Here is a 23,307-nt window from a genome sequence, read left to right as displayed (position 1 = left end):
CTAATGGACTGAAGTGTTTTTTGGTTTGGTTTACTTCCACACTGTGGACTGTTGACGATGTCCTTCGTCTAGTGGACAGAATGTGTGAAGGAAAGTGCTGACACTTTTTCAAAGTGTATGTATTGTTGGAGTGTTTTCACTTTTATGTGGAATTGATCTGCTGTGCGATTGAATCCATTAGCCACCATTCTGTCTCTAAATACTTTGTTGTTTTTGTGTGTAGCCACTAGCAACCGCGTTATGTAATCGTCTGACCATATTTTGACAAGGGCCTTTACTTCATCATTTTTCAAGCCTGCTACTACCCTGCCTGGTGCTAATTTTGAAAGTGTTACATCTGCTGTCTTCTTCTACGTTCACAGGATGCGCCTGTTTTCAAACACGTTGTCATTGGCCTCATAAGGACAGTGCTTTTACTCCACTCATTTCGTTATGAAGGTCATTATCAGGGCCCAAGCACAGAGTGGTGCAAAAGGCTTATTATATCATTTAGCTTATTATTACTTGTTTGTATTACTGGGACAAAAGCATACTGACTACTAATATCCAAAATATTCAAATCATAGACACTACCATTAACTATTCCTGTAACACATTGCCCACAAAATCACAAAAACCGCATTGACCAAACACGGCAACCTCCTGGTCTGCTCAAGGAGGCAAACCAGGAAGTGCCTTCAGCTGCATTCTACCAAAACCAGCAGGGCGTGCTAAGTTTGGCTGCAAAAACATTTCTGTCCATTAATTTCAATGCAAAATTTGAAAACTCAGAATCAGAATTTTTTTAGGACAACACTATGGTCTCAATCACTAGTAAACAATCTTCTTCAAGACAATTTCATGTTAATAGTTCAAATAATGGCTTTAGAAGAAAATAGAAGATCAAGAATCGTATGATTTGGGGCGTGGCTACCTTTGATTGACAGGTGGCTAACAAGGTGAGCCATCATCAGGAGAGAAGCAGAACAATGCGTATCCACGGCAACGTGTCAATAAAGTTATATATAACGTTATATAGATATAAAAAAGGGCGTTTACTGGTTTGGTCTCATAACTTTGACCCTTACACTGTATTTTCACTTAATGACAGTTTATTTGAACGTTTTGTTCAGTAAAAATGTCCTGTTCAGCGTTTGGTTGGACTAACAGACACTCTAAGGAGTCACTGCTCATTTTTCTTAAGTGACATACATTTTGTTTTTGTTTTTTACTAGCCAAAATGAACATCCCAGTTAATGCTCCAGTTAATGCTAACATGATATAGCAGCGGCTTCTCTCAGTCAGGTTGAGGTGTACAGAGTTAGTGATCAGATCCCTCTCGCTCCTCCACAGTCCAGATATGGTCTGCTCCCCATATCAGAAACAAGATGGCGACGAGTGTAACGCTGAACTTGATGCCTCCAACAGGCAGTCCACAAACCAATGGGTGTTGTGACGGTCACTACATCCATTATATACAGTCTATGGGTCAGCCATATACTAGGTTTTGATCTCATCTTGTTTGGTGCTGAAGTTGGTTGATTGACAACATTGCTCCTAATGCTGGTACAATTAGGATAGAAACATAGCACCCTCTTTAAACCTACTGCATCTTTGAACTCACCCTGACCCTGGTTTAGTTCTTATATTTTAGGGAATATTAAGAGCAACCAGCATCACATAAAAAATTATGTACTGAAGCTATGGTTTGCATCTTATCTCAAAGCTTCATGATAATCTGATTATAAGTGGGGTGGACAGAGCAGGGCCAAATACTTAAAAGTGGATGACCTAAATGAACTCCTGTTGAGTTGTTGACCTTACTTCACTCATCATATGAATGCACAGACAGACAGAGAGAGGAAAGAAAGAGCAAACACATAATCCATAATCCATAGCTGCCTGTGCACAGTGAAAACCGAATCAGCTTTTCGCAGCAGTAGGATCTGGAAGGGCTCAGGATGTTTTGCAGGAGGCGACAGCATGCTGTGATCTGTGTCGTTACACCTGTCAGAGGAAACAGTAACTCTGAGTGTGTGAACATGTGTTATTCTGTTGAGATGATGTTGTTTTGGTTTTTCCTTATTTTTTCTCTTGCATTGTATCATTCGGCTTTAGCTCAAAAAAAGCTGTGTGTGTGTGTGTGTGTTTGTGTGTGTTATGAATGTGTGTTTTGTCTGTAATTGTGTGTATGTGTTATATAAGACTCAATAAGTGAGCATTTTCTCCAATGCCGTTCATTTTTTCCCACTGTTCTCTCTATTTTTGTCTGCAATTATACAGACTGATGCTGCAATCAACATGTTGTTTTTCCACAAGCCACACTCTGTTTCTCTTTCTCTCTTTCTCTCACTCTCACACACACACACACACACACACACACACAGGCTTATGTCCCGGAAACACGGAGGCAGAGAGGATATTGTAACAAGCATCCGAAAAAATGTTGGTCCAACAAGTGAGACAAGGCTCCCGCCTGAATTAAAGAGGATTATCTCTCTTAATTTATGCTAATTAATGCGCACAGAGTAATGAGAGCAGCATGTTATTGTGTGACTGAAGCCTGTCTCCGCCTCACAAACATGTACAAGCTCACACAACTGTGTGTCTGTGCACCATTGAAGACATTGAAGGCACACACACTCACACACTCCGCACTATGCCATTGTGTACTTCATGGGAATCTCGTAGTCCACCCGCTGCCAAATCTCACCACCATTGCAAATACACTCATGCTGATTCCGCTGTGGGACAGTCCTGGCTTGGTTAGATCCACATTCATGTTTTGTTTCACCATTTTATACAACATCCAAAAAACTTGTGAGGTTTCTTCCTTCAAGCTTAGTGAGGTATTGAAATGAAACCTTTGGTGGGGGTCACCATGATATTCCAAGGGAGAGACTTAATGTCTGTCTGTATATAATTTAACCGTAAAATGAGACTTTTTTTGTAATGTCACTGCTGTCATTTATAACTGAAGGGACTTGTTATTCTGATTGTCTGGGCAATATGAAGAAAATGTTATTATATTTTTCGATTTCGATATTGAGGTGATATTGTAAGGTTTAATATTTATACTTTCAAAAATGTTTAGATAACTAATGGAAAATAATTATCATTAATTTAATGAAATGACTAAGCAGAAAAAGGTGAAGAATAGAACAGCTTGTCTCAGACACTTTACTGTAATGCAGCCTTAAAAACCCGCAAGAGAGAGCACTTATGCCATATTGTGATATTACGATGTCCAACACGAATAAAATTGAAGCCCGACCAATATATCCGTCAGTACACACCAATACATTGACTGTCTTCCGTCACTTTAAATGGAGCGTAATTTGCATAGGCAGTTCTTATAAATCACACAAATATCCTGCTGTATATGTGTTTTAAACTTATTTACCGCATGTCAATTGATTAATCAAGGCTCCCAGTCTGTCTGGGAAGTTCTCCTTACTCGCTATGGAGGCAGTCAGCAGCGGACAGACAGCTAATTGCAGTGGACAGTGGCTAGCTAAACTGCCTTCACCAGGCTGACTGAAAGCAAAAATTTACTGATATCACAGTGGATCACTATGTACAGCTAAATAACTGTAAACTTTCGTCTCAGAACTCAATGCTTCAAATGTGCAGTCCACAAAACAATGGGTCACAGTGACTACGTTTCATATATAATCATATATATAATATAATAATAATAATAATATATTCATATATAATCTATGCTGAAAAACACGTCCAGTGGGGATTGGCCTGCAGTGATGTCAACCCCATAATGACATGACAACACAGGGGACAGGAGCTTCAAGTCACTGTAGCAAAATACAGCTGGTGTCAAGAAAAGTAATATTTGCTCTTTGGAACATAAAATGACAAACCATTCTGCTGATAGGTCATATCATAAATAGGAGTGTAACCATAACGATACATGTATCGGAGGCGGCTGTGGTCCAGTTGGTAGAGTGGTCGCCCAGGAGCGGAGGGTGGGTGGTTCGACCCCTGACCATGGCAGCCTACATGTCAAAGTATCCTTGGGCAAGATACTGAACCCCAAATGGCTCCCGATGCTGCGTTCATTGGTGTGTGAATGAATTCCCAATGGTGGCAGGTGGCACCGTTTAGGGTAGCCTCGGACACCAGTATGAATGTGTGCATCAATGGGTGAATGAGCACAGTCTGTTGTGCAAAGTCGTGATGCGCAGGCCGACCCGTAACCCGCGGGTCTCGCTGGTTATCCGCGGGTCGGGTTGGGCGGAGTCAAGAAATGTTCTCTTTATTGGCGGGGCGGGTGAGGCGGGTCATATGTTGAATACAGCCTACTTCTTAACAACACTGGTCCTTTATCAGTTCTCTTATATGCATTCTTGTTTCCCTCACTTGCCTTGTTTGCTTTCACAGAGAGATGCAAGGAAACGAAGCAAGGAGAGAGGAGGAAGGAGACATAAAATTAGGAACATGAGGAAGGACCACTGTTGTAACAAAAGCGCCAAGCACAACACCACAACAAACCAGAATGAAAAGAAGTGGGTAAGATGGAAGAAGAAGTGAGGGAAAGATTACTGTCAGGAGAATACAGAGTTAAAAGAAAAAGAAGGCCAAGCTGCTAAATCTCATGTTTGGGACCATTTCTGTGAGGTAGTTAGTGCAGCAGACGACAGCAGCATTGGCTTTGTGAAGTGCAATTCCTGTGATAAGCACAAGCAAGAGATCTACACGACATGTATTTAATAGCGGCGGGCGGGATGGAGCGTGTCAAATTATTAAATAACATTTTTTTTTTAAAAAGAATAATAGAATTGTAATAATTTATTGTAAATATTGCTTTCCTTACTTTTTTTTTCTTACGCTTGCTTTGGCAATATGTACAGTGTTACGTCATGCCAATAAAACCAATTGAATTGAATTTAATTGAATTGAATTGAAATGAATGCAGGGCCCACGGATGGAAAAAAACCCATACTGCGCATCACTAGTGTAAAGCGATTTGGATAAAAGCGCTACATAAGTACAGTCCATTAACCATGTATATATACTATATCTGCCGATATCGAAATATTTTACTTATGCATCTGCATAAGCCCAGGCCCCAAATATCCAGTAGGTCTATCAGTCAGGCTCTAATGACAAAATCCAGTCTCATATCACTATATGGATATAGTACCAAAATATAATGCCCAGCCCTATGTGCATCTCAGTATGGAGCATTTAACAGCAATGCATGGGAAAATGACAAACCAATCAAAACACACTACTGTACGTGTATGACCAAGAGTGGATACATTTTGTCTTCATACATGCCTTTCTCCTCTACAACTTTGCTTTCTACCCTCATAGAGTTCACTATAAACTCCTGCCACAGGGACACTATAGGAGCATATGATTCCCACACTGCTGGCGGATGAGATAAAAGCCTGTAAATCTCCTGTGCCTGCTGCAGACACACACCATGTCCCTCTAGTAATGCCATAAGAATATTACAGGAGTGATACAGTGATTTCCATTAAGGGCAGTGGGCGGCGCGCACACACAACCCGTGTCTTAGTGCGATATACGTGAGTGCGCGTCCGTTAACAACCAACCAGCCAACGAGCCAGCACCGAGCCGAACCACACCGATCCGAGCCAAACCGATCGGAGCATTTCGCCGTGGCGCCCCGCACAGAGGCAGCAGAGGAGGAACGATGAGCTGGTAGCGCATCTTTACGCACCCGACCCGCCGCCAGCCCCTTATAAACCCTCATTCTGCCTCTTTACGTGTCATTCTCTCGCGGAGACCATGGAGACAGCAGTTCACAGGACCGATATTCTCATCTCCCAGCTGCTCCTTTTCAGCCAAATAGGTAAGAAACTGGAAATTAGGGTGAAAAAAAAAATCCTGATTTACTAGAGCAGTGGCTGACATGTGATGCTGTGGACGTTTTGAACGCTGTCAAAGATTAAGCGGTGCGTCTGTTTTATTCCCTTGGATATTCCCCACACACTTCAGTCTGTTTTAAAAAATGTGCAATCGGCGGCAAAGAAAGCTTAATTTTGCACGTCGCGGGCATTTTCCAGCGCATGCATTTCTGACGTGGAGCCTACAATATAGGTTACCGCTAAATCTTTAGTTTCAAGTAAATCCTCTGCAGTGCATGCGGGGTTTTTTCTTGTCATGCTTTGAACATGTTGAGCCCTTTCTCCAAACACAAGCAAGTTGGAGTATGAATGAAATGTGACGGCGTGCAGTGAGAGGACGCTCTGTGTTCTGATTTCTTTCGTCTATTTGAAGAACTTATTTTATTGAAGCGTTCAATCCAAAGCTTCATCCCTTAACAGCTGCTGGTTTCCTTCAGAAACTTGACTTGGGTTGAAAGACATGTGTGTCATTTTAGAATACCATACCTATGATTTTTTTTAAATTGAGAAAAACAACTGAGCTTAAATTATTGCTTTGTATCTAAGTTCAAATTTAAGGTAAGCATTATATTATTGTGGATGCTGAGTATTGCTGTAGCTCTGCTTGTGTAAGTCCATCAGTGCAACACATATCCAAAACTTTTCAGAAATAACCTGATAGATTTTTTTTTATGAGTCATGTTGGCTGTATGTTTAGAGAGTACATTTGTAAACTTATGGTTGTTAAAAACATTCGCTCCAGATATGAGTCACAGCATCTGTCAAAGCACAGATCCTCTTAGCTCAAGAAATGAAGAAGATAGGACTTAGTGCTGATTTTAGTAACTGGAGGAAGGAAAACATTTTTTCTTTTCTTTTTTCTTTCTTGTTTGCTAATCTCAAAGAGTAAGGAAACATGTTCTCTGATCCGTAATACTATAATTCATATCTTCAAACTTTCATCAAAGGTAGTGGAGCAGGTATTGACAGTTTTTGAGCATTCAACATTCCAACACTATTTCCCCCTCCTAATCAATGCAGTGTTTTAACATAACATGGTGCATACATCATGGCTTCAATCGAGTTAAAAAACTGGACAGCAAGTCAGAGGTAAAAGAATGGAAGCTTAATTTTAGTGCTCCTAGAGAGCAATTACTTTTCTGTCAGTGGGAGTATTGGTGTGTTAATCAAACACTTTGAAAAATATGATCAATTATCTATCTATTTGGATCTTGCTTCATGCTCTTAATTAAAAGACACAGACATAGATCATCAAATTGGAGGAAAAGTGGCAGTAGAAGCCGGCAGGCCAATTGATTAGCACGGCTGATATATTGACTTTTATTAGTTTATATCCCTGGATATGTCAAGACACTGCAGCATAGAAATTATAGATTTGTCTGAGGTAGGTTTGAAAATTGTTGCTATTACATAGTTTGTCCACCAGAGAGCCCTGACAAGTAGATTCATCAAGCTTTCAAAAGTCCCACTCAGTATCTGGCTTATTGTTATGATTACTGAAACAACAAATTGAAGGGATCATCATCAAAAGTGTTGTGTTAATATAGGAATATTGGCCGATCATAGATTTTTAAATGCTCTGATTTTACTATTATTATTGGCCCCAAAAATCCAGAGTAGTTGGAGGTGATCATCAGCTCTTCTATGTAGTGTTTGACCAGACAGAAGGATGAATCCTCTTCACCAAAGTTGAAAATTGACATGAAAAAGTTCCCAAATTTGCTGGAGGACCCCATTAAACCCTCTGAAGGACCCCCGGTTGTCCGCATTCACCAATCTTCATTAAAGCTTTGGTTGACAGTTTGATTCAACCTTTGAGAAATGCTAAAATGCTTACCATTGATTTTTAACAAGGTTATCTTATTGTTATAACATAATTTGTTTATTTTAGGAAAGTGCAGGAGATGAATCTCATGTCATCCAATTCAAGAAGCTGAGTTGAGAGGTTTCCAAATGTTTTCTTGCCCCGAACACAAACCTGCGTGCTCCAGTTTGATAAGATTTTGTGTGATCAGATTAGGTCAGATGAGCCCATGAGACCTTTTTTTCCCCCATTTAATCTAACTTGCTGCAGAAATAGATAAATGGTGATAGATGGGGTGAGTGAACTCTGTCGCTCCTTTGACCTCCGCTTACTTTTGACCAGTTATTTTTAATCACAGCAGCGGTACTGCTACTGCTCTTGTTTCACAGAATTATGATCAGATTGCCTGTAAATGCCAGTGGCTTTAACTCCTTCCTCCACCTGCTGTTCATTTATTAACCGGAGAGAATCAAGTGATCCCTGGATACCACACTGGGTGCAGTTTCTTTTCTGGTAGATTCTAAAGGTCTTGTTTGTTTCTTCCTTCCAGACATCTTGATGCTCTTTTCAGAAATCCCTTTGCAGAGTGGAAGTTAGGCTGCGCTCTGAAGTTGCTGCAGTCAAGCGTGTTGATTCACAGTTTTCATGCACTGTACACAATCTTGTGATGCAAGCTGGTTCACTTCTTTTAAAATGTTTGTGTTAAATATGCTGTTTAGATACATACAGCGAGAAAAACAATTTCCTTTAGGGAAAGGAAAGAGAGCATCCTCCAGCCATCTGGCCCACAATATGCCTGGACACCAGTCAAAATCACACACAAACACGCTTTCTCACTCGGCCTCTTGCTCACACACTTCCATACAAACACACACAAATACAAGTGGCTGTGATGTTGTGGGTGCTCTCATTTTGGCCTTGTTTGACCAAGCAGTTCTGCCAGTTAACACAATCTTCTATCTGGAGCCCTTCACTGTGCCATATGCTTGTCAACAGCACGGTCGCCTCTACAGAACATTGTACATCTGACTTCTCAGCGGTTATCACACTTTCTGCCTGTGGTTCCATATGTGCAGTTCAGCAGGAAGGCAAAGATTCCAGTTTTCATGCACTAGTTTGACATTAAATATATGTAAATACAAGTGTTGGCAACCCCTGTAACTTTGGGTTTTAGTATCCTGTTATCCTGCCGGTAGAGATTTAAAACTAATCTGATTCAGCTCAGCATGATGGGTGTATCTCTCACAGCTCTTCTCTCCAGACCTCATTTCATTCTGCTCAGCTTTCCACACATAGAGAACCGCATCTGACCTCTTCTACCCATAATTGCTCGCATTTTGTGGTTGTTTCCTGTTGTTAGCAGTGATGTGTCTACACTCCTGGCAGACTGCATTTCCAACATGTTCTCACACCTAAATGACAGAATAGGTTATTTGCCAGTGACTCCAAAACGACATACAGTATAATGTTGTATTAAATGTTGTGAAGCAGTCGCATTGGTGCAGTTTTAAACATATGACTGTTCTATTTAATGTTTAGGTAACAAAGATCATGGTTTGGGTTAAAATAAGTAGGTTACCTGACGCTACTTTACAACATCACATAAGGTAAAAAAAAAACTCACTGTTGAATTTTGGTTTCACACAGGTATACCATTTTTTCCCTCCCGAACCGATTCCGATACTTGTGCTGTGGGTATCGGCTGATACTGAGTGCCGATCCGATACCAGTATGTTATAAAAAAAATATCATACTACACCTGCCTGACTGTGATATGATTATTATTGTGAGGCCTGGCTCAGGTTAAACTCTTTGTAAAACATGAATACATACAGCAGATTCAAGCCATTTATTTTTACAGTTATGTTTAAATAAAACAGTAGCCCTATACAAAGCAGTAGTGCAACAGCAACTTAAATAAATAAATCTGGGGTTCTGGGGGCATACGCCCCCGGAGAACATTTTTGCCCTAAAAGCCTAAATTTGGTGCCTCTTGCACACTCTAATGCCACTATTCCATCTGAATCATTTCATATTTTAGAGAATTATTGTAAAGGAGAATAAGGGTTGTTCTATGTTTTATTTAAGGCATCTTATTTTGACAGTCTTCTTGTAAATTCTGTGGCGGACTCTGCTAACACATCCATGTGCTCTTATTTTGAAAGCCAGTGGGTCTAACACATTCTTACTGTAACGCCGTACGGTGTGTTTAATTTACACTCAAAGTCAGAACTTGAAAGTCGTAATTTGGAGCTCAGAACAACGTTGAAAACTCAAATTTTTCGGCAGTGTCGGAGCAATTTCCGATACTGGTATTGGAATCGGAACAACTCTACACACAGGACAAGAACAGCAGTCTCCTTGGTGAAATTCCTCTGTTTGACTCATGCGGACTTTGTCTTTTTATACATGCTTCACCCGACATCCTCCCTTGCTCCTGTAGTAATTATGACGACAACCAGAGGTCACCGCCTAACAGTAAATGTAAATTTGGGTCGTTTTAAGCTGCTTGCCATTCTTTGTTTGGTGAGGTTGTTCTGAAGTTTTGATGCGGTGGCATGGCTCTCAACACCTCAGTAATCCTATTTAGATTTGTTTTTAATGAGTGCAGTGTTTGAATTAGAAGTGCTGGCAAATGCATTGTTGGACTGATAGATTGTTGGTGGTGGATGGTGATTGGTGAGATGGAAATAAACAACAGCCTGCAGGCTATTGATCGTTAAACAGCTCAACAGGATCTATACTGGAGGTTGGCACAATTCATTGTCAGTGTACTCTACTGGCTGCCTGTACACACAAAGTCAGTAATTGTAATACTCCTACAAATCATCAGGAAATTCCTCCAGTGATTAATATACCCCCACCATCATATAGAGTAAATATAACCGGCCAACATACCACCATACACTATGTCATCGTTAATGTGAGTTCAGTGATCATATGTTCTCCTTGTGAGATACCATCTGGCCACCCAGTGCACTCAAGAATGAACCAGAGGGGTTGCTCTATCCGGTGGCATAATAGGATGCCTGATGGTGTAATAGTAATTTCCTACAAATGCTGGCACCAATTCTAGAGCACATGGCATACTGAATGTATATCATAAATATGTAGAGAGTTCAGAGAGTCAGGTATGTAGTAAATTACAGGAGGGATTAAACTATCTTAGAAGTGTAACAGTAAATTATTCTTGCTGCTAAACTTGATAGCAGGCAAAGACCAGTCCATGTAGAGGACAAGACAAAACATTGCTGATCCTAAATTTCAGATGAGCCTATACAGGGTTATAATTTATTAATAAGCATCCAGTGTGTTGGGTAGCAGTTCAGCAGTTAAAAACATCTCTAAGAACTGAAACTAGGAAATTACCAATCTTATTTTTCCCCTGCAAATAGCAATTCCAATATTTCAAGCAGTGATTCCATGAATGTATTTTTATACGCATTTTGAGGGATGGCATTAGAAAAGCTATATGTAAACTACCAAAATCAGTAGAACTAATTTACGGGAAAAAATCCTTTGACAGGGTTTTGGTATTTTTCAAAAAGCTTATATTAGCAGTGTTTCTTTTATGGGGAAGAGTGGCCATTGGGAAAGTCTCAGGCCACGTCCTCTCAAATGTCCGCTCATTCTGTGTGTCTCCATTACAAAAAGGCCCCCAAAGGGATTTACGAGACTCCGGAGGTAACGTATGGTTTTCGATCATCGTGACGGATTTAACACGGGAGATGCAACTGTGGCCGCCGTCTCTAACTGCGCACAACGTCAGCAGCTGATCATAAACAAAGCAGCATGGCTAATTATGCACAGCATCTCTGCTGATCATAAACATAGTGATCGTGAATTAACCGGCATCGCTAACTGTGCACAGAGTGTCCGGTGCTTGTTGTAAACAAACCGAGATCACTAAGTGAACACCTCCTGCAGCAGCAGCACATACACTGTTCTGCTACAGAGCTAACTGTTAGCCTATTAGCAATTTGCAGACTGGACGTTAAGGGGTTAATATCCCCTCCGGCTCCAGCTGCAGCTGGGAAAGACTGCTGAAGGAGGACTGTGCCGCTTCGACTTAACGAGCCGCGAGTGCCGGCGGCTCGTTAAGAAGAGTAAGAACGAGTCTCCAAAAGTCTCCAAGTCTCGCTTAATATAGCAACAAACTTGCTAAGTTGGCAACACTGCTTTGCTGGCTTTTATAAATGGAGCGTGTTGTTGTGGCGTCAAGTAATATGTCACAACCTGCTTAGCGTTCTATCCAATCAGCAACCAGGCTTTTTTCAGGGGAGAAAAACGGTCCTGCTCTTCAACAGGGACAAAAAAAGTCCCATCTAAAAAACGCTCCGGACATCTCGTATTCAAATTAGGGGCGTTTCGGCGAATGAGACCCACCTCATTCTGGGTATTTGGCGGTAGTGGAAACACCCTTAATCAGTAGAACTAATTTACGGAAAAAATTCCCATGACAGGGTTTTTGTATTTGAAGCTTAAAGCTTATATTATATAAATTTTTCTTGTCTATAGATGGCATGAATCAGAACATTAATGTTTAGTCCATTTCCATGCTTCACTATGTCCCATAATGTCCAACCGGTCAATTTTTCATCCGCTTCCCAACATATCATGGCATGGATTCCTCAAACCTTCAGTTTCATGGGATATCAGTATCTTCTCTATAGCCTTAAAACAGCCTGCATCAGCCTCTGAAAGAAAAAGAAAAAAAGGCAGAAAAATCAGATGTCCTGCTGGCGGGCTGGTTTTAATTCATTTTACAGTAAGGTGAATACAACACTAATTAGGATCTTGCTGCATTATCAGCAACATTTTGTACAACTCTTAAACATCATGATATCCTCTAACTTGACTAGAACATTGGTACCAACATCATATATCACCATACTGACCCTCGAACACAGACTTAACACAGCCCATGCCAAAGTGTTGACTCATATCATATGAACCTCCACTATTTATTTAATTATTTCTACTCTCAACTCTTTTTTGTGACTGTATATAACATGTGAGTCAGAATAGTGTGCCTTTATCTTCAACTCCATGCTTAAAATGAGATTATGTGTTCGCTAACGTACAAACATGCACTCACGCATACACACAGCCTGATGCAGTCAAGCTCTGTAAACCAGCCAAATAAAAATCTCCACTGAGGGAAATAAATCTTGTTAGAAAGATTTTCCAAAGCCTTCTTAACTGTCTGGCTTTTAGCGGGGGGAAAATATAATCAGATTTTCTTTTTTCTTTCTTTTTTTTGGCATACACATTTGGAAGATATCGTAAAGAAAAGTTTAATTATAAAATAATACAGATGTATGTAATTTCATAACACAAATCATTAATTCCTCAGAATGGAGCTCAAAGTTGTATTTTTTCCTACTTTGAATGGGATTTAAATGCTATCACAAATCTTAGTTTGATGTGCTTTGTGATACATTAGTGTATTCTGGTAGAAGTGTGTTGCACTATTATAGTCACCACAGTGTTGGCATTGCTAAAAACCACAGATGTTACATTGAATAATTGATTGCCTGCTTTCTACTGTGATATTTTGCCTTCCTTCCCTCTGTCTCTCCCCTCTCTTTGCTGCTTTTTCAGCCTCTCCATCTAAAGCATTTTATTCATAAGTGCTCTTATTCTTTAATCCACTTAGCTGCAGTCTGCTCTTCCTGTGGCAGCGTGCGGTCACAGTTATTTTAAAGCTGGCCTGTGCCATGAGGACAGCTGAGTCTCTTTGATGCTGAGCAGCCTGAACGGGGAACTCAGCTCGCTGAAACACTTCTGTCACTCAAAAGTTTTGTCAGTAGTTACTGTGGTTGCTATCATCGCCAGTGATGGGTGGAAGTACAAAGTCTCAAAGGTAGAAGTGGATCGGACAGCAGAAAGCTCAGTGTTGTAACACAAACCAAAACTGAACAGAGCAGACATAGATATGAAGCAGATATTGGTCAAATTAAATTAAATAAGCAAGTTTATCACCTTGACCTTTGACCCTTAAAAGAAAGCTTGACTCCAAATCTAGCTTTTCAGTATGAATAAATGTAGACTTTTCACGGAGAACAGCAACAGTAGTACCATCCAGTATCATCAGTACCATGCGCCAATATAAAAGCATCAACACTTTCATAGAAACTTCTCAAACGTCTTCTGCAGCGTATTTCACTTCTCCACTGTCTAATCGCTAAATCAACAAATACCAGTGGAGCTATGAAGACATGAGAATGTTGTATTTAGCTACGATGTGGAAAAACTATGAGTGTTTGAAACGCACTTGACATGAGGATCAACAGTGGAGAAGTGGATTGTGCCGCAGGAATGGTTTAAGAAGTTTTTCTGACTTTGAGTCTGAATTGGAACCTGTTTGAGCTTCTGTGACTCCATGATAACAAGCATGCTACAAACTTTTGTTGGGAAATAGTATTGAGGAAACCTTTAAAATTAAATGATCTGACTCCAACACAAAATCCTCACCTATTTCTCCGCGCCGATCGTTTGATGGGTAAAGGATTAGCAGGAGACGTCTGAGTTCTCAGTTTAACTTCACTTTATTACAATACGTCAAGAAATGTGCAGTTACAGAGTCTCTGGGTCTAATCCACACTTCCCTGACAAGACATAGGCTGGTCAGTTCATGAAGGCTGGACACAGTCTATTTTCCCTGAACCCATTTTTATAATAGATGTTTACTCAAAAATGTAGGTTGATCTCCTGAGAAGAGGCGTCCTTTCAATCCGCTGATTTGTCAGTTTATTCAATATGTGGACACGGTCATGTCACTAAGCAGAGATGTCATGTATCTCTCTGCTTAGTACATCGTGTCTGTGACCTGACCTGCAACAAACTTTCAAATCATCAACTCCTGCCTTGATATAAAGATAGTGACACAGATACAGATAGTGACTCACGCCCAAAGACACAGACACACAGATTATTCTAACACCATCCAGCAATATAAAAGCATCAACTCTTTCATAGAAACTTCTCAAGCATCTTCTGCAGCATATTCCACTTCTCCACTTTCTGATTGCTAAATCAACAAATACCACCGGAGCTATGAGGACATGAAAATTTTGTATTTAGCTACGATGTGGAAAAACTATGAGTGTTTGAAACACACTTGACATGAGGATCAACAGTGGAGAAGTGGATTGTGCCGCAGGAATGGTTTAAGAAGTTTTTTTTTACTTTGAGTCTGAATTGGAACCTTTTTGAGCTTCTGTGACCCCATGATAACAAGCATGCTACAAACTTTACAGATACACTTCTCAAGGCTAGAGAACAAGTTAATTCTTGATACTGAATAGATTTTCCAGTGGAGCATTTCAACACAATCAGTAGAAATTGAGCTATATATGAATGGATATGTGATTATGAAATTATGAGCTCCTGTGTTATTGTTTTTGTGATAAGTCTGTCTTCCACAATGTCATTTCACAGTGTTGTATTTGTACTTTTACTTAAGTATGGAATATGATTATTTCCTCCAACACTGGTAGGGAGTTGTTGCCAACGCTGGGATAGTAACTTTTTTTTGCTGAATTATCCCTCATTGAATCAGACTTTCACCATCTAAAGGGACTTACATGTGCAAGGCATCCCTAGTGTTACACGCTTTTTTGTTCTACAGTACTGTGCAAACGTTTAAGTCAGGTGTGAAAAAATGCTGTAAAGTAACTCTTTCAAAAATCGAAATATCAATAGTTTATTTTTATCAATTAACACAATGACAGAGGAACAAATCAATATTTGGTGTGACCACCCTTTGCCTTCAAACCATCAATTCTTCTAGGCATTCTTTCACACCTGCCTAAGACTTTTGCACAGTACTGTACATTTTAAAAGTGGCACCCCTCAAATTCCAGAAGCTCCTTAGCTCTTTGGCCTCGGTTGTTTAGCTTCATGACCATCTTGCTAACAAGCACCTTGACCCTGTCAAAATGTTGTCGCTCTGCATTAAGAGTGTGAAATAATGATCTGTCTTTAGATTCAACATTATAGACTTGAGGAAGTAGCGAGGGATAACCAGCACAAGGTAGAAAAAAAGGATGGCAGGATCCCAAGGGACAAAAGGTGAAAAGGATAGGAAGAGTGAAACTAAGTTACTGAAACCACAAAATGCCAATGCTCTCTCTGTGGTCTCTCCAGTCGAGGAGGTCTGTCTGAAGTTACAGCAGCTGACAATGGCCGTCTGTCTCTGTCGGTGCCCGCATACAAAAGCCACTCTTGTTTTTTTAAAAGGCTGGCACCGAGGACTGAGGCTACCGGAGAGGGGAAGAACCGTGCTAGTACTCAGCTGGCCAGCTGATCGGCATACGAGACTTAGACACGTTCAAACATGAATACACAAGCAAACACGCTATCTACATATTTGTGTAAAGTTGGAGAAGTGCTAAACCCATCATCAGGCTACTGGCCTTCATCTAGATAAGAACTGGTTCAATCTGGTTGCTGGCTGCTTTACAAATTAATTCATATTCTCGGGTCTTAAGATGTCTCTTCCACAGTGCGTCACAACCTTTTAGGTTCCTATTGTAAGGTATTGTTCTTTCTGTCATGGTGCTGCTGGTGCTAACCCAAGAGACTGTTGTCTTGCAAATTCTGCAAACAGATCTTTTGTGTAAGAGCTACAGACCTACATCAGAGGTCGGGGGGATCATGGCACTACTGAGGCTCAGACGGCTATATGCTCTGTTGCACATTCCAGCAAATCTGGTTATCTTGTTGTTAAAGGGATAGTTCAGGATTTTGGACATTAAGTTGTATTAAATTCTTGTCATTGGTGTTGTGGATGCAGAGCTATTAGCTTACTGGCCAAGATGGCAGCTGGTATAGCATACACATTGGTACAGTCAGTATTTAATGGCTTTTCAGGAAACAAAATAATGCCAAGTGAAGTTGGTTTCTGATGGACCATTGTTTTGTGGTGGAATGATTGACCTTTTAGTGTACACATAGTTTTGTGCAGTAAAATGATGTAGTTTGCATAATTCTTATTCTTATTCATGTGATTAGGGCTGGGTGATATGGACCATGAGTCATAATCCCAATATATATTTAGGCTGAATATCAATATACGATATACATCCCGATATTTTTATCGCAAAGTGAGAGCAAATGTTAAATCAAAGTAAAAGCCAAATATGACATGTCACAAGTAGTTTTATTGAAACCGTTTATTCAAGTTAACATAATTACTGTATAACAACAGGAGTACATCTTTTTTTTTTTTTTTTTAAATCAAAGCTCCATAAAGTGCACATTTAAATCAAAAATATATCTTGAATAAAAATAGCCTATGAAATAAAATAGGCCAATCTTTTTCTGAAATAAATATATTTATATGAGAAAAGAATAACGAACATTACAAAAGCCTAGGCAAACCCTAGTAAGGGCAGCATTTATATATAAAGAAAGTTAAAAATGTGAACTATATCGATATATCCGATATGGTCTAATTCCATATCTCATTTAAAAATATATCAATATATTTTATATGTGGATATATTACCCAGCCTTACATGTGATCTGCAAGCACTGAGGGGGACCAGGGTGGTGCTACAGTGCCATGCTATCACATAGAGAAATAAACTTGAAAAAGTCATTAGGGACAAAACTCGAGACAAGGTAATTGTCATTTCATGAATTTTATTCAGAACACCTGACTGTACATTAGTTGCATTTTAGCAGAGTCCAATAGAAATTAAACCCCTAAACCTGAGAGTGTTGGCATTTTGCACCAACCACAAGGAATTAATTAAGCAGGCTGTAGCACTTAATTTATAACTGTACAAGACAATAACACATTTTGGGAGCACAAATTTCCAGGAAAAGATACAGTATGATCTGTTTAAGTTTAAGACTTCACCACCCCAAAATTAAGTGAATGTCCTGGAATTTGACCCAAGTAAACTGTGACCATGTCCAATGTGAATAAGGTTCTTCATGAGTTCAGCTTTATCTGGATATTGACTGTTTTGTTTTTATTACAAAGCTTTGATTTATATTTTCCAGCTTAAGAAGATTTTTTACTTGTTGTCTAATTATAGTAGACAAACAGGACACATTCACAGTATGTCTATTAGTGGAGATGGGATGCTCCTCCTGTACTCAAATTTGTGGCTTAATCTGAATCAACAAGGTTACTTTACTCGAGTGAAGCAGTCAGACAGAAAACAGGAGCATTCCTTGAAGTGTTCTGAGCTTTGCAAATTAAAAAGTCTTTTATTCCTTTAAGCTTTATTGTGTGTGAGAACCCATATGGATCAAAGTTAGAGGGAGATGCAAAGTTAGTATGAGAAGTTGCTGTTCTTGAAGTGCTTACACATATCCCTTTCATTGTTCAGAGTTCGAAGAGAGAAACAGACAGAAATCACAAGTGAAACCGTGTATTTTCTGAAAGTAAAAGCCTCTTTTCTTTGTCTCTGGGAAAAACTTGACAGTGTTTTCATCCGATGAGCTGCAGATAGGTCTGTTATTTTAGGCAGCCACGAAGCAAAGTGGGAACCAAAACCAATTGGTTTGATGAAAGTTAATGGAGGCTTGTCTATTGCTCCGTCAAGCGTGGAATTCAGAGACAAGTGGAGTGGAAGTTAAACTGGATCTCAGCACAGAACCAACTCTCTTTTCCCAGTGAGAAAGTTCATTGGGGGGCTGCCGCTGTGACCGATCGGTGAGTTGAAAGTTGATTAACCCCAACCCCCACCAGCCGACCACACCGCTCAGTCACACATTTGAAGAGAAATCTTTGGGTGGGCACTTCAAGTAGTCTCCCAGACATATATATATATATATATATATATATACACACACATGCACCAACACCTTCATGAGGGTACATGCATTCTTTTATTTGTACAAGGGTTATGTTTGCAAGTCTATGAGTTCATGAATGTATCTTTGTGTTATTATCTGTGTGTGTGTGTGTGTGTGTGTGTGTGTGTGTGTGTGTGTGTGTGGTGACAAGTGAGGAATTGAGGGCGTGACCCCGGACTGAAAGATAGAGAGGAGAGGTGATGGTTTTGTATCCATGGCAATAGAGAGGGTCGGAGCAGGAAGCCAACAGGAAGTCGGGGTGTTCCACGAGCCATCGGGGGCTCTTCCGTTGTCATGACGCTGTGAACTGTTGTCATGGAAACTCCGCCGATTCAGACTGAATGCTGATGGAAAACACGCGGCCCTGATTCTTCAGTGAAAAGTTGATCATGCACAGCATCAACACCGCTTGACTAGCACATTTTAAAGTTTTATTTCTAAACTGTCAGCAGATGAATTAGTCTGTATAATGTAATATATAAACAGCATTTCTGTTCTCTGTCGTTTAATTCCAAAGCAAGGACAGAAAATCCTACAGCGAAATTCATTCTTTAAGCCCTTTAAGTCAGCTGTCTTAGTGTTTTTTCTTTCTTCTTTGTGTCCTTATTTATGTTCTTCTTCTCCTGATTAAAACAGCAGCAGACTTCAGGCTCGGCTCCCCTCGTTAAACAGTGATCAATGCTTTCAGATACCAGAAAATCTTTGAAGAGACTTTTTTTTTTCAACAGAGGCTGCTTTATTAGTTTGAAGCCCTGCTCCACTGAAGTACTACAGGATTACTAATCACATACATGCACACACACACACACACACACACACACACACACACTGTGCTGTGCTGTATTTTCTTAATTTGTGCCGAGCAGATGGAAATGGTGCATCTCACTGCTCTAACTAGGCAGGCAGATTAGAGACACACACACACAGTTCCCTCACAACTGAGGTGGACATGTGCAATCATACATGCTCAGTGGATAAACCAGAACTCGCTGCCTGCATGCACAGAAAACACACTTGGGGGGGAGGTTGAGCAGTTGGATTGTAACATTAAACACACACACAGACACACACATGTATCTGCCAACTGGCTGGCTTCCTTCAGGCTCCCATGCCTTTTCCTCTTGTATGTGTGTGTCCTAAATGTCACCTCACATCACACACTCCTTCATGTTTACACATTTGCCATGGTTCAGTTTATATCTCTAATAATTGCATTTTCACCTCATTTGTCAGAGACATGGATCTGTGTACGTCCATGTCTGAGTCCATGCATGTGTGTGTGTGAGCATATGTCTTATGTGTCTATGAGCATCACTTATTCATAGCTTCTTGATAAGATATGTCCGACCTGTCTGGCTTGATTTTGAGCCTGAAGCAAAGATTTGAGGTCAGTCCCCCCGCAGGGTCTCTACCTCTCATAGCTCAACAAAAATATATCAGCTTCATAGGAAAATGTGGAGGAAACACGGTCATTCATCCCCTCAGCGCCTGACTTTAACTCAAGTCTGGGTTTATCACTTTGTCATAAGACAGCTCAAAATAAATAAACTACATGTGTATTTGAAGAACACCAGTTTTACTGGCTTAACAACATAAAAAAATAAAATACAAGAGCTCTCTTACCACGTATTGAATAAACACAGTAAAAGATAGAAAGAACGAACCTTCTTAAATATAAGCTAATGAACTAGCTTGCTGACCTACCTTCACTTTCAGTTTACGGCTATACCATTACTGGAGAGAGGTCTGGCTGAAGACATCATAATTTCATACTAAAGGAAAAGACGTGTCGGGTAGTTTGTACTTCTTTAAACCAATCACAACAGTCCAATCGCTAAGCCCAGGATGCAGCAGCGATGTAAGGAGGGAACTTGTTTAGGTGGAACCTTTGTTTGTTAGAATATGAGCCCTGGCATTAAAATTGCTGTAAAATCCTGCAAAAGGATTAAAAAACACATGCTGACTATGTAATACAACTTCACCTGCCTAACTACACAATATTGCTACCTTGTGTCATATAACATGGAGATTGGTACCGTTGGAGAGCTGTTACCAGAAATATACATTTTTAGTACTGGAAGAAGTTGATAGAAAATGAATTGACAATCATTTTTCACTTAGCGAGCAGAAATGACAAACGTATTGTGTTTCCAGCTTTTCAAAAGTGAGCATTTTCTGCTTTTTCTTTTTATATATTGTATAACTAGTTACTTGCAGCCCTATGCACATTGTCCACATTGTCTGGGCATTCATGTTAGAGTCATTGCACCGTCCATAGCTCAATAGCTCTGGGTAAATAAACGTATGCATCATGGCTTTCCTTTATGGTTTTCCTTTTATATTTTGTATATTGTCCGATACAGTTTGTATCCATAGAGAGGGGTGTGTCATGTTGACATTTTGAGGTGGTAAGGTTTGGACAGGATCTGCACAGCTCCCTTTGATTGTCAGCATGCACAAAATACTGAATTTGCAGCACTTAAGGCGTGCTCCACTTGCACAGTGAAGCTGAAAGAGGCAAAAAGACCAATTTGAACCCAAAGCAGCTGCGCTTGCATCACTCGCAGACTCATGTTGTCAGTGTGGGTATTATTCATTTAAATTGCTCGAGGTTTCTAATTTGTTCTACTGCAGCTCTCTATGAGCATGATGGTTTTTTTTAAAGAGTGTAAAGGGTTAGAATAAATAAAGCATCAGAAATGGATCCAGCTTAATAAATGTTTCACCAACACACCAATCCAGTGGAATTAACTGTGTATCTTTAGCTGTCTCTGCTCTTCCTCGAAAAAATATTGAAGTAACAAAACTCCAGTCTATTAGCCTGAAATATAGTCTGCCTTTTGTCACGTGGAGACCAGCAGAATCTGACCAGCGGTCACTTTTCACTTTCCAGCAGAGTGTGTGTGGGTGTGTGTGTGTGTGTGTGTGTGTGTGTGTGTGTGTGTGCATGCATGTGTGTGTGTGTGTGAGTGTGTGTGTGTGTCTGTGTCTGTATGTGCATGTGTGTGTGTGTGTGTGTGTGTGTGTGTGTGTGTGTGTGTGTGTGCGTGTGTGTGTGTGTGTGTGTGTGTGTGTGTGCATGCATGTGTGTGTGTGTGTCTGTGTGTGCATGTGTGTGTGTGTGTGTGTGCATGCATGTGTGTGTGTGTGTGTGTGTGTGTGTGTGTGTCTGTGTCTGTGTGTGTGTCTGTGTGTGTGGTTGAAGCTGAGTGGAGTTTTAAATAACAGGACAGTTTGGTTTTATTAGACTTTTGTGGAGCCAAAGGGCTGCAGAGGAATTGGTGATACCCCATCTGGCTGGACATAGTGGGGTGTTACCTGACACTGTGTATGTGTGTGTGTATGTGGGTTTTTTAACCCCCCAGCTGTTCAACTGTATTACCACCTCCAATACAGGGGCCCCAAATTCTCACGGTCACCACACACACTCCCAAAACTGACTCCCTTGTCCCCACCAGAACAACTGGAGTGCAAGACACTCCACACACTTTATTACACACACGCATACACACACAGATCCCAGTGATAGGCTTGTCTGATAGGGTTTTATATTGCGGCTTTAATGCTGTCGTGTCCCTGTGGAACAAAGCACGGTTTGTCCAGCACTCAGAAACAATATCCTCCATTTAATATGGAGCCTAATCTCATTAAGTCATAACCTGTGCGGCTGGACTTCACTGTGAGGCTTCGTTCATTCAGCCGGACAGACCAGATGAATGGGAGACGTCTCAGGGAGGGCACAAGTGGACAATAAGGGGTCGCAAAACGTCTGGGCTCATGCATGTGGACGCATTTGTGCTTTGAAAACTGCACTAGGCAACATTTCTATATGTCACTATATATACTTAGTGGATAAAAATCAAGAGAGAGTTTCACTATTCTTATTTCTTCCATCTCCATCTCCTCCACAGGTAATTACATGGTTAGGAGTGAAGTGAATGGGTAATTAAATGTCCAAGCCATTAAATGGACATTTAATTGGATGGGTTACAAATGGCGGTGTGCTAGCTTATCAGCATTTAAGTGTTTACCATCCAAATAACAAGTTATAGATTCTCTCTCTCTCTCTCTCTCTCTCTCTCTCTCTCCTCTGCCTTGTCTTTGTGCATCCATATTGTTAATGCTGTGCATAGTTTCCAATATGACCTGCAGCAAACCAGACGGAGGCTGACAGAGGAAGATAAGGCGACAGAGACAGTGAGACAGTGAATGAGAGTAGTCAAGCGTACTAATTTAACCAGCTTACACTCAGCACAGCTGAATGCTATATAAGTTATAGTCCCTGGAGGTATGTGTCTGTATGTATGTGTGTGTGTGTGTGTGTGTGTGCGTGTGACACTGAGGTCAACAGGTGTCACGTTTTATGTAACACGGATGTCGTGTGTTCAGCAGTGAGCAGTTATGGCAGTAGACATCTCCAAGTCCTTTCACTTGGCAAAAGATATTTAACAGCAGTTTAACAGCTTAATTTGTAGTTCACTGTAGGAATGCTACTCATTATGTGTTGACAGGGTGCCATTTATATACTGTATGCAGAGAGCTGCTCAAAGAGGAGGAAACAGTAGGACTTGGGGTCACCGATGAAATTTTTTTTTTTTCATGAAATGTCTCAACAATTGGATGGATTGCCTTGAAATTTACATACACATCAATAGACGAATCCTAATTATTTAGATTATTCAGAGACTTTTCCTGTCGTGCCACCATGGGGTTGACATTTACAATTCAGCACCAGCATCAGATCCATATTTTCATTTTATCCACTATTTTGTTTCATAGCCAAACATCCAAAAAAGTAACGATTTTCCCATC

The 23,307-nt window shown here is 40.4% G+C and overlaps 1 protein-coding gene across 3 annotated transcripts in view; it reads left to right on the top strand.

Moving 5' to 3' along the window:
• The first annotated feature begins 5,649 nt into the window (after window positions 1–5,649).
• The window catches only part of ptprz1b (protein tyrosine phosphatase receptor type Z1b), a 94,880-nt gene continuing 77,222 nt past the window's right edge, over window positions 5,650–23,307 (top strand). For all 3 annotated transcript variants that reach the window (XM_059325500.1, XM_059325499.1, XM_059325498.1), the window contains exon 1: window positions 5,650–5,818. In XM_059325500.1, the coding sequence (XP_059181483.1) occupies window positions 5,755–5,818 (64 nt within the window). In that variant the 5' untranslated portion in view covers window positions 5,650–5,754. The remainder of the gene's footprint in view (window positions 5,819–23,307) is intronic.

The sequence above is a fragment of the Centropristis striata genome, chromosome 22 (genome assembly GCF_030273125.1).
Source record: "Centropristis striata isolate RG_2023a ecotype Rhode Island chromosome 22, C.striata_1.0, whole genome shotgun sequence".
In the NCBI taxonomy this organism is placed as follows: domain Eukaryota; kingdom Metazoa; phylum Chordata; class Actinopteri; order Perciformes; family Serranidae; genus Centropristis; species Centropristis striata.
The sequence above is the reverse complement of the archived record's forward strand: the minus strand, read 5'-3'. Positions and strand labels throughout refer to the sequence as shown.